The sequence below is a fragment of the Triturus cristatus genome, chromosome 2_1 (genome assembly GCF_964204655.1).
Source record: "Triturus cristatus chromosome 2_1, aTriCri1.1, whole genome shotgun sequence".
In the NCBI taxonomy this organism is placed as follows: domain Eukaryota; kingdom Metazoa; phylum Chordata; class Amphibia; order Caudata; family Salamandridae; genus Triturus; species Triturus cristatus.
Window position 1 is genome coordinate 359,112,488 of NC_140581.1, and position 12,690 is coordinate 359,125,177.

Below are 12,690 nucleotides of genomic sequence, written 5' to 3' on the forward strand. Positions count from 1 at the left end.
TAATAGCCTGCTGTTGCTGGTGATGTCAATAGACAGGTATTCGCAAGAGAAGACCGCATTTATGTGTGACTGTTTTACAATTAGACTATTCTGGTATTTACAAGTGATACCACCACTGCTCTGTCCAGCCTGATGATGTTATGGTTCGGGGGGACTAGAATGCCAAGGACCGGAACAGAGAAATCTTTTAGCCAGGTTTCCATAAGTATGAGAATGTCAAGATCCTGAGCAAGAATGAGTTCAGCAATGTCTGTGGCATGTTTTACAGCTGATCTACAATTGAGGAGCATGCACTTCAGATGTGGTGTGGTGTCAGAGGGTGTGGGCTGTGTGATGGGAACTTGTTTGAGGTTGGAGAACTTAAAAGCATTAGTGTTGTGTCTGGGTGTTCTGAGAGGGTTCGGAGGAAGGGCTTGAATGTGTTCCTGGTGATCTGGCTTGTCCATGAGAAAAGTATTATATGAGCGCAGAAGAATGTCGATATCATTCACTGTGAAGGAATTCTTGGATCTAGAAAGTCTAGAGAGAGCGTTCGGGAAGGGTATGGTTCCCCAATGAGGGGAGGCATAGGTCGGAGATAAACCCTTGATTGAAGGGGAAGATAGCAGCTTGCTTGCTTGGTGTGGAGGGAAGTATTAGGTGTAAGATTGTGTCTGTAATTCCCTGAAGTCCTGTCAGTTCATCTGTCATTAGCCAGTTTAGTGGTGATGAGTATAAGCTTTTGTGAACCGGCCTTGAATTGTTGAATATCAATGGAGATATTGTCAAGGGCGGATGAGGGTAAAGAGTGTAGATGAGACTCCAGTGAGTGAGTCAGTGATCCAGTGGGCTGAGACTGAGTTCTGATGGAATCGATAGTGAGTTGCTGGCCAGAGAGTTCCCAAAAAGGGTTGGTCGAGAAGGAAAAGTTACTCAGATGGTTGGGCGGCACAGGAGAACTATAGAGCTGGTCTTCAAGGAACTCTGGAGTCGAAAGGGTATTGGGGTTTTTAATCAGTGGGGAATCACACTGCAGGATAGACCCCTCCCTAGCCAAGGGACGAGAAGTGGAGACCGTAGTATCAGGTAAGCCAAAGCTAACACAGGATAAATGTAGATATGGTGTGTTGGAGAAGGAAGCATTGTTTTGAATAACCACATTCAGGGTGTCACCAATCACACCGAGTGAGTCCGAACGCTACCGCAAAGAAGGTGAGATGGGAAAAATTGAGGGGCTGGAAGAGTTGGGGTGAGAGGGGGAGAATCGTTGGGGGGTGGAGTAACAAAAGAGGATCGTTTGGAGGACCATTGATGAGGATGAAGCGCTAAGCCCATACTTTGGAGTGTCAGGTACGTGGTTAGTAATGGAGTTTTTGATAATGTGAAAGATTTCCTCAAAAGACCCTAGATGGCGGTCTGCTGCATGTATGAGGATTATCCCATTATTATAGATGGTGATTGTAGCATCAGCTTTGAAGGGGCAACCAATAACCTAGTTCCATGTGCAAATTTTTGGGAGGAAGTGATCAGGCATACAGAACGGATAGCATTCCTCTATTTAGCTCTTTTTCTCGAGTAGAATATGAGATCACAGGTAGTAGATCATTTATTCGAGGAAAATTAAGGGTCCGAAATAAGGGTTTCTGGGTGAGATTTCAGAATTCTGTGTTTGAGGCGTTTCAATGAGTTTTTAGATAGGCTAGGTGGGAATTTAATAGTAAATGCATTGAGGCCTAATGGTTCTAGCTTGCCCTGTGAGTTAGGATCCATGATGTTGTGTGATAGTGGACCTGAGTAGAGAGTGGGGGGAGATGGGGGCGGAAGTATGCCTGCGGTCTCATATACCCATGGAGCACCTATTTTGCTGCATTGGACACCTGTTGCCAAGATAGGGATCTTAGAGGAAGCTTCCCCCAGTAGAAAACACTTCTGAGAAGCTAGGAGGGAACCTCTTTCAGCTCATCAGGGCCCTAATTTGCGAGAGGTGGCCACAAAACAGAGAGGTCAAACTTAGATCAGTCAGTCGGGATTATATTGCCGAGATAGGGTTCACAAAGGTAGCTGCCCCTCAAAGAAAACGCATCCAAAAAGTCAGAGTAGAAGCTCTTTCAGCTCAATAAGGCCCTAATGTGCTAGAGGAGACCAAAGAAAAGAGAGGCCCAATTTAATTATACAGAAAGGAGATTCTATTCGCCTCCAGAGGTGAGCCTGCGGACTGCCATAATAGAAAAGTCAGATATAGGTTCACTCGTACAAAGATGGTCGCCCTATTCGCTCTCCTGTTGTGAAGGCTCATAGTATTCCTTCTTTTATTTTCCGAGCCTGGACAGGTGGGTCCATTTTGAAGATGGATCGTCAAGTGGCAAAGGGGAGAAGGCACCCACAAGATGGAGGGAAGTCACACCAAGTACAGCAGAAAGAGCCGAAGACAGCGCTCTCCAGCCTCACAGGAGCCCCCCACTCAGGGACTCTTGCTGGGGGCCAACAGACAGCCACGGGGGGCTTGCACAAAGGGGAGGCATGCCACGAGGCATGCGGCGAAGCGGACGTCCTCCTCCAGCTCCTGGTGTACGGGGGGAGCGTGCGGCCACTCAACTTGAGCACATCTGTGAACAGGGTTGCTTCTGCCACAGTCACTCAACATGGGGGCCCAGCAGCGACCTTGAACGGGTCGCCCCAGCGGACCGACACGTCCTCTGCAAGGCGCAGTCACCAGAGCTCAAGACCAGGGTTCTCCTACCTCCTGCCGGCTCAGATCAAAGGCGGAGTGGCCGGATGTGTCACCAGAAACACCTCACCAGGCCTAGCCAATGGATTGGCGGTAGGTTTGCCGCTCCTCGTACTCCGCAACCTTCTCCAACCGTAAGTAAGAATGCCGCTCCACCTGAAAGAATAGAATTCCGGGCAAATGTAGGGATATTCCCAAAAAAGGGATCCCGAGCCCCAGGGCTTGCGTTAAGCAGCCCCTGCTTCCACGGCTATCTTGCACAGATGATCAACTGATTATTTAACCAAGTGACCAGAAGTGGTGTTTGTGAGTAACATGAATAGTCAAGTTATAATAGTTTTAGCAGGAAGTGTTCAGAAAAGAGTGATATCCCTCTGATCTGCTAACTGTCTATGGGACACAGTTAGTTTCACATTAGTTGAGAACTTTTTTGGAAGAGATGAGAATTAAACACGTAAGAGCTACACTTTATCATTCCAGAGGTAATGGGTTGGTTGAGCGGTTTAAGCGTACATACTTTGAAGAGGCAACTACAGTTGGCTTTCTTTAGCAAGGAAGGATGTTAGAAGGATGTTGTTAACAACATGTTATGGGCATTGAGGACGACTCTGAATGAAAGATTTTTTTGGTTAAGTAGACAAGGGCCTTGTACTAAGTTGAATTAAGAATGGATGGGTCTGTTTTCCATTAATCTTAAGCTTTTCCAAAGCATGGAGGATATCAGGAAATGTATTCATTTGAAATATATTGGCGGTGTGGTTGAAGACAAAATCAGGAAAGGTGTTGGGTAAGGATAAAAAAACCTTGTCACATATAGGGAATAAAAATGTAGTTCTCTTTTCCAAGTTGTGAAGGTGTGGTCTAGCAATGTGCATACACACGACGGTAGGGTGTTGAATAAGGAGAGAGTGGTAAGAGTTCCTGATGACCAAGTGGAATTTGTGCATCGACAAATGGAGGGTAAGGAAAACAATTGGATCACTCAATCACTTTCAACTTAAGTGTTTCATTCATAAATGCTTTTAAGATTTTATGTTGAAGTGAGATTCACATTTCTCCTTGCATGTACCTGCAAGTGATGTTGCAAGTTACTTCCTTTTCCTTTCTTTGTTTCTTAGAGTTTTATTACGTTTATACTGAGTTTGATTTGTTGATTTTCTTTTTTATAATGTTTAAAGGGAGGGTTATGTGTGGTTTACTTAGAATGCTATGATGATATAGAATGTATTCTCTGGGAGGATTCGGGGGTGACAGTTGGCAGGAGCGGCTCCTCCATTGGAGCAGAGGAGTGTCGCCCCACTTAATTGCTGCCTAAAAGCCCCAGAGATGAAAAATAAAATGCTAATTCATCATCATTTAGGGGCATATTATCAAGAACTGCGTTAACACGGCATTAACATGATCGCTGCTTTAGCAGCAGAAAAAACTGCAGCTAAAGCGGCGATAATGGGCTTGATAATATGCCGCAGAGAATTCCAATAGAAGCCCATGTTGACGCCAGAACACGGGCTTCTATTGGAATTCTCAAGGGCATAATGTTAACGCCATTTCTTGATAATATGCCCCTTTATTTTTCATTGGCCCGTCCTGAACAGAGCGTGAGGAAGGGGCGGGGCTTGCTGAGTGATTACAGAGAGGAGGGGTGGGCAGATGCTGCCTTTGCACTGTTTAAATTGTGCATAACTCTTTGGCCGGCCGCCTGGCAACAGCCATCCAGACATGTGCACTTTAAACCTCTCAACCCAGCTGTCTTAAGACATGACAGCAAGTGCAGGCCTCCTGTGCATTGGGAGCGCTGTGAGAGGCCGCTCCCACCAATCAGGAAGCTGCTCACATGCTGGTTAAAAGCATGTGGTCAGGCCAGTATTGGTTGAGGGAGTTTGCTGGGGTCTGCACTGCAGTCCCAGCAGAAGAGGTCCGAAGTGAGGAGGACGTTGTCTGTCAGAATCCGGTAAGGGTTTTCTTTTTTATTTCTGTGTTTATTTTGTTTGCCCAATGCGCGCACCCAGCCATTTGCCTACCCCCCTCAGTAGATGCCAGCCGCCACTGACAGTTAGTGATGAATTCCGTACAGTAAAGTGTTGGTTGTTGCTTTGCTTGTGCTGAGAATAAACTTACCTCCTGATTCACAGCTGTGGTGTAACAGTGTCACCATTGATATAAAATAGCGCTGGTGATTGCAGTGTTGGTAGCAGAAGTACCAGTAGTAGGTGTATAAAACAAATATTATAAAAGAAGAGATAAAATAAATCATAGCATATAATCATCCTTTTTATAATGGATGAAAAAGGATCAGGTTGCACCTGGAGGAATTTGTCCCAAGAAATAGGCATGGAATGAGGAAATGCATGTGGAAATGGGCGGTATCACACTGATGTCTACATGTTTATCCCCCTGAGACCCCGCGAGGGATTACTTGTAACATGCGGTAATAGCACAACTGGAATCATGGATTGCAGTACTATCACTAAAGAGACGAAGCGGGAGAAAGGATTGCAGGGGGGGCTTGGTGAATTCGTAGTTCATCGTGCACACACATTACAGTGCTATCATTGTGTAATCCCACACTGTATCCAACATTCGTGCGGACAGAACCCGAGTATAGAAGCAATTTTTAATTTACAATTGTAAAACCATTGTCTCTTAGGAGCGCTAGCATCTATCAGAGCAATATTGATACATATTAATTTCTTTTCAGAACAAACAAAACAATCAAGATTGTTCTTGGAGTTCACTTCCAGTTTCAGAAAGAACTCGAGCAGCAGACATTCACAATCAAACAATCTATTCCACACCCACGTTTCAACCGGCGCACTCGTACCAATGACATCATGCTTCTGCAGGTACAGTGAGGTCCTTTTGTTTAACACGTTCAATCCTGTTACCCAACTTCCGCTAGACCTGATCTTGTCACACTGATCCATAACAGACAAGGTCAAAAAATGCTGTCTTCCTGGAACACAGCGAACCAAGGGGCATATTATCATGCATGGAGTTAAAATTATCGTCGCTTTAGCGGCAGAAAACTGCCGCTAATGCGGCGATAATGGGCTTGATAATATGCCGCAGAGAATTCCAATAGAAGCTCATGTTGACACCAGAACATGGGCTTCTATGGGAATTCTCAATGGCATATTATCAACCCCGTTATCACCACCTTAGCGGCAGTTTTCTGCCGCTAAAGCGGCGATAATTTTAACTCCGTTTCTTGATAATATGCCCCCAATTCCGTGCAGAGAAAGATAAGTAACCATAGTGTTGTGGCAAGGGGAATAACATGATCTAATCTAAGGATTCTCCACTGGGTGTTCAGCTTAACCATAAATCATCCAATACCGATGTAACACCCGCATTCACAGTCTTTGAAAGGTGATTCTTAAAATGTGTAGACATTATATGACAGTCCGCCCATCAAGATCTATCCTTTTATGAATCCTAGCTCATTACTTTGCATGTGTCAGACTTCAAAGCCTGCACATTCGCCACTCTGCTACATGCAGCGTGGCAGAGACAGAGGTGTCTGATGACCTCAACCCTCATTCCATGGGCGGAGGTTCAGCACACCTCCAGGCTCATTCCAAAGGGATGCTTCACCTCTCCTGAATCCTGGCCCCCCTAAACACTCAAGAATGCTAATAATTAGCATATTATACTCTGTGCATCCGCATATATGGTTGATGCCCTGGCATTTTTCCATGTGTATTTGTTTTATAACATGTATTTAACCAAAACCAGTATGCAAAGGGTTACATTTGTTCAGCAAGGTAAAATCACGCTTAAGAGATATTTGACTATTAGTGGAGGTGTGTCCATTTTGAAACTTGCAATCTGTGAGGCAGAATAAAGTATTTTTCTCAAGTCATTGTTGCTGTACTTTGGTAATAAACTCAAATGTGTCCTTTGATCTGTATTAATAAATGTATAAATGTGTTTTTCTTAGTACAGTTGCTCTAAATAATAGGTCATTGGGCCACATTTATTTTAATTGTGGATGGATGGATGATGGATGGATGGGTGGATGGATAGATAGATGTGTTAGATGGGTTAGAGGCTATGCTCCAGGGGAGGGACTAACACAAGATTGACAAGCAATGAGAGGGAAAGCTATCAAAAAAGAAGCAAGCACATGAATTACAATAAAGTCAACCAATGGCAAGCATTATTCGGATTTGAAAGCCCCTGTACGTTCTCGGTAAGCCCAGATAGATATTTTGCAACCAGATCATTTCCACTGTTTTGTAGGCTCCATCTAACAAGGTTGTTCTTACAGTACCCAAATTTCGTGTATTCCCGGAAGGCTGTACCATGTTTTCAGAGGAAGTTTTCAAGATGCGTAATGTTCTCCCTCTAGACAACGGCCGTAGTTCCTGTTTTAAGAAACATCCCTAGCCAAACAAGATTAACTTGTTTGGCTAGGGATGTTTGATAAGATTAGCTCTAAGAGATCCTACTGGGTAGTGTGTGCTATAGAATTGTGGTGGTCAATCATGCAATGGCCATAGGCGTTGGAAATAGTGGTGCTGGGGATGCTGCAGCACCCAGAGAATAGCCACGCTGGAGTTCAGAAGGTAAATGAGCAATAACGATGCTATTACATTTTGATTTTATTGAATGTATGATGTTATAATGCATACATTTACAACGCATGTCTTTACAATGCAGTTTTTACAGCGCAACATCCTTTACAACGCATTCTTTTACATCTTATGCCATTAAATTGCATTTTTAAAAACCACCTTTACAACGCATTCCATTACATTGCATTATACCATTACAACACATACCATTACAATGCATACCATTACATCGCATTTAAGGTAACTGTTGGATAGTGTAGGGGTAAAAATTACTGTTCTAACTCCAGTGAGTGCAACAGTAGGGTAAGTGTCGGATAGTGTAAGGGTACTATGCGTTGTAATGGTATGCATTGTAATGACTTGCGATGTAATACCTGCGTTGTAGTGACATGCGTTGTAATGACATGCGTTGTAGTGACATGCGTTGTAATGACATGCGATGTGAAGGATGTTGCGATGTAATGACTGCGTTGTAAAGGTAGTGCGATGTAATGGCTGCGTTTTAAAGGTTGTTTCCTGATTTTATTGTGTCACATTTGCTCTAGTTCAAAGACAGAGGTCAAAAGTCTGGGCGTGTCTTCTGTCAAATTACTGCTAGTTCTTTTAATATGTGTTTACTTTTCTTTCTCTGACTACAAACTGAGAGGATTTATTGAAGTGAACTATGTGACAATTTTACTGGTGTACAGTGAGTTTGAAAGGAAAAGATGTAGGATGTCTATTTTTTCCTAACACACACGAACATTTTAATTACCAGTAGATAAACTCTATAACTATTTCAAACTTTATCAGCCGTTAGGAAAACAAATGAAGCAGTTTTTTGTAATTCTGAAGTGTGATGAAAACTAAGGTTTTATTACACCCCACACATTAGTTTATCTGTTGAGTGTGTCCTAGACAGTTTTACGAGTAAAAGTCCATGTCTGTGCAAATTTAGTACCTTTTCAATGAAAAGTCTGCTATTTGCAAATGGTAGTGCCCTACCACACGGTGCTTCAGTGATATATTGCCAATAGTGTGTGCTCCAAAATGTATCCCTGTCTATGTACCACACCCTAACCACTCTTCTTCTCAATGGGCGTGACTCATTTACTACCCCTGTTCTTTGCTTGACACTTGGATATTTCCCAATCTCCATTTTTTCCAGAAATGTAACATTGATAGCAGCACCCCCACTCTGAAAAATGTTTCTATCACCACTGATATGGCATCACATGACTCTGGAGCTATATGGAGGAAGTGTAGCTCGTGACCTAGAAGACAAATGAGTCCATCACAACAATGAGCACTTTTTAAGCACTAGGGCTAGTAATCTGCACACTGACGTGTCTTCTCCAGCAAACATATGTGAGTCGGCAGTTAGTTACTCCAGCAGCCGCCGCGAGGGGTGCATTGCAAGGGGCGGTGCAGCTTTCAGAGGGTTGTTGGGAATTCTCTTTCTGCAGCAACTGAGTTTATCCTCTTAAAAGGTTCAATCCAGAGAGCAACAACGCTGTAGGATGGCTCCTATAATTCTGGGGGGTTGTAGTTTTTTTTGCAAAAAATGCAGTGGTCTACCTCTTAAATGAAAATTAAGTTAAAAGTACACAGTCCATAAAATGTAAATTATTCTGCACATTGAAATCAGAGACACACATCTGTTTTTCATAAGCATATTTGAATTGCATGGGTTTTCATTACAGCTGAATAAGAGAGTGAAGCGCAGTAATGCTGTATCTCCATTGCCACCATCGAGGAAAGGTGCTGATGTCAAGGAAGGGACCGTGTGCGAGGCAGCAGGATGGGGACGTAAACAAAATAATAATAGAAAGTCTTCGAACGCGTTAATGGCAGTCAATGTCACCGTCGTGAGCAGAACAACCTGCAATGACCAGAACCACTACAATTCAGATCCCAAAATAACAATGAGCATGCTGTGCGCTGGAGACAAGCGCGGTGGGAAAGACACATGCAATGTAAGTAATATCGAATTAATGTCATTTCACGTAAAACAATCAAATAAAATACTTCAAATGTAAATGCATTGTGCAGTTAAATCTTTTCAATATTGTAAATGGGATATGGAAAACAGCAATTGTCACGCTGTACAATTGCAGCAGAGTGAGGTCAAATGGGATATGATATCCGAAAAAGTACCACGAAAAAAATGTATTTGAAAGGCTTAATAAACTAAGGGGCATATTAGCAAGGAACAGGGAAAATTAACGCAAAGGGCGCTTAGCGTTCATTTTACCCGCTATCGCTGGATAATATCACCTGGCTATCGCGTTATTAACAACGCTAACCACCTAGGCGATAAGCGATCCAGAGATAGCGGCATTTTGGGAGGTTATCGCTGGTAATGCAGCGATAAAACTACAAGGATAGGGATAACCTTGTTGATAGCCCATGGTGGATTTAGCCATGTAATCCACCTTCCATTGGATTACATGGCTAAATCTGAAAATTAGCAGACGTAAAAAAGCAGCGTTAACCGCGGTTAGCGCTGCTTTTTTTGTCTCTAACAGGGTTAGCGTGAAGCTTGATAATAGGAGAAATGTCGTTTAGCGACATTTCTCCTATTATTTTGCTCTGGAACGCCCACTTTGCATCTCATTAGAGATGCAAAGGGAAGCGTAGTGAAAAAGGGTGCTAACATGCGATTTTGCATGTTAGCACCCTGTTGTTGATAGGGCGATATTTTTATCTCCGCTTCTATGGCTTTTAAAGCCAAAAAGGCGGAGATAAAGCCATTGTTAATATGCCCCCAAGTGATAGCGGGGAGGGGGAATGGGGTAAATTGAAGGCGTTAAGGTAGGATAGGCTTTGTGCTATTTTATCTGGTTTAAAAAAGGTGTAAAACATCAATCTTTTGCAGCACTGATACGTTTGCCACAATTAAACGAGAATTAAAATATTCACACTTTCCATGACTGAAAAACTCGTGAATATAAATAAACTTGGGGTGTGAAGAAAAATAAAAATTTTAGAAAAATTAAACCTGAACTCTGAGTTTGAATTGATGTGTGGATATATGTTGAAATACGTCAATATTGATGCTCAGCTGCAAAGCAGAGTATTTTTCCTCTTAGGGCAACAAACCAGGGGCTTCAGTTAGGGCTTAGCGGAGTGTGCTCTAACTAAGCCATAAATCCTTCCGAACCACCCAGCCCATGCTTTTGCCGCTCTATTTAGAGTTGGGGAACTGCAGGGTTTCTGTTTGGCAAGCCTCGACTGGCTTTGCAAACAATAACTCCAGTGGCGGCTGCCACCGAGTGGGGGAGGCTGAAAAATAAATTAAAATAAACTTACCTTGCTGCCGACCGCCAGACCCTCGCCTCACATTGTCCTCTAAAGCAGGAAGTACAGGCTCCCTCCCTGCTGCATTGTGATTGGTCTGAGGGACGCGGATAGACGCTCAGACACGGAATGGGAGCCTGTACATGCTCCTCACCAGGCTACATAATGCAGCCTGGTGAGGAACATGCAAAGTACGTAGGACTGTTTGGCCGGCCCAAGTGGGCCAACCAAACAGTCATGCTCACTTAAATGCCCACCATCTCTCCCCTTGCTGTCTGTGACAACAGCAAACCCCGCCTCGTAAAGCTGTTTTATAAAGGGAGAAAAAATAATAATAATAACTTGGGGGCATATTATCAAGACACGGCATTAAAATTATCGCCGCTTTAGTGGCAGAAAGCTGCAGCTAAAGCGGCGATAATGGGCTTGATAATATGCCCTTGAGAATTCCCATAGAAGCCCATGTTCTGGTGTCAACATGGGCTTCTATCGGAATTCTCTGCGGCATAATATCAAGCACATTATCTCCGCTTTAGCGGCAGTTTTCTGCCGCTAAAGCGGCGATAATTTTAACGCTGTGCTTGATAATATGCCCCCTAGTGTTATAATCATTTTTTTTTCCTTTTACCACTGCAAAAAATACAGTGGAGCAGTGCTCCTCCACCTAAGTGGAGGAGCCACCACTGGATAACTCTTCACTCAGCAGTCTGTAAATCACAGGACTGCTGTGGCATAGTGGTGATTGTCCCACTCTGTTCTCATTATCCTTACCCACATCTTTTATGGAAGACATGACAGATACTGGCAAGGAAAACGGCACATCTGTGCCATTTCTTCAGAGAAAAAACTCTCTAATAGGGAGTTTGTTTTCCCTGAGCAAAAACTTTGCAGAGAAGATACTTTAAGGGCCTCTTTTATGTGGCTTTGCCGTAGGGCAGCGCCGCACATAGTATGCGCAAGACGTGACATTTCCTCCTCCCCAAAATCCATCACCTTACAGCCCGCTACGCCCAAGAACACTTAGAATCAGGGTAGGTTGTCCACGGCGTAGCCTTTTATTCATATCAATCCAAGTAATTTACCACAGACCATTACCAAAGAAAAGTATCCTTCTTGGATATATAAGACTTATTCACAGCATTACACTTTAGCTGCATCAGCATGTCAACGGCAGTAAGGAAATTAGGTACGACATTACACTTTAACTTTTAACTCGCCCATACACTAGAACAACTTGGGCGTATATTTGAACTTTACACGTTAACTTTTTAACTCGGCCGTACACTAGAACTTGGCCGTACATTTGAACTTGGCCGTCTCGGCCACCAATGTCCCACTCTGCTGCGCACATTGTGCCTGCAGGCCACAACACGCTATAGCCAACAGTTGCACTACTGGACATCCAGGGCACCGCATACCGCACCGGCCCACCGGGGTACCTGAACAAAGGCAGCTTCCCCAAGATTCTACTCAGTCCATACATTGTGGGTTAGGGCAGTAGAGTCCAGGACTACCAGCAGGTCAGTCCCTCCTCCCCGCCTACCCAGAGCACACGTGGAATCTACCCCCTCCTGGGGTCCATCGAATGGCTGCACCTCCATTGTTGTGCATCCCCCTTTGTTGTTAACTGTCAGTGCCCCGCCCGCCTCCATGAAGCCTTGCTCTTCTGCCGGGTGGGTGGGTGGTCGACGACGCTCCTGTAGCCAGGCTGTGGTCCGAGGGGACAAAGAGAATGAAACCCCCAGGACACAGCCTTAAATACCTGCTAGGTTTAATTTCTGCTAAGTTTCATTTCCCCAGGCCTCCTGATGACATCAACTCAGCCAGCCAACCCACTTCCTTGTCCAGGGGCCCGGAGGAGGCTCAGCCCCATGGCGCAACTAAGGGTGCCCCTCCTCTAATCGTGGGGGGCGCCTGTTCATAGTATGCGCACAATGTGACATTCCCTCCTCCCCAAATTCCATCACCTTACTGCCCACTATGCCCAAGAACTCTCAGAACCAGGGTAGGTTGTCCACGGCGTAGCCTTTTATTCACATCAACCCAAGTAATTTACCACAGACCATTACCAAAGAAAAGTATCCTTTTTGGATATATAAGACTAATTAACAGCATTACACTTTAGCT

General features: G+C 44.1%; 1 protein-coding gene across 1 annotated transcript in view; it reads left to right on the forward strand.

The window, feature by feature from the left end:
- LOC146864197 (granzyme A-like) overlaps nt 1-12,690 on the forward strand; it is a 59,237-nt gene that overhangs the window by 19,658 nt on the left and 26,889 nt on the right. Inside the window, exons 3-4 of the mRNA XM_085631286.1 lie at nt 5,406-5,550; nt 8,967-9,239. Coding sequence (XP_085487412.1) covers nt 5,406-5,550; nt 8,967-9,239 — 418 coding nt within the window. The remainder of the gene's footprint in view (nt 1-5,405; nt 5,551-8,966; nt 9,240-12,690) is intronic.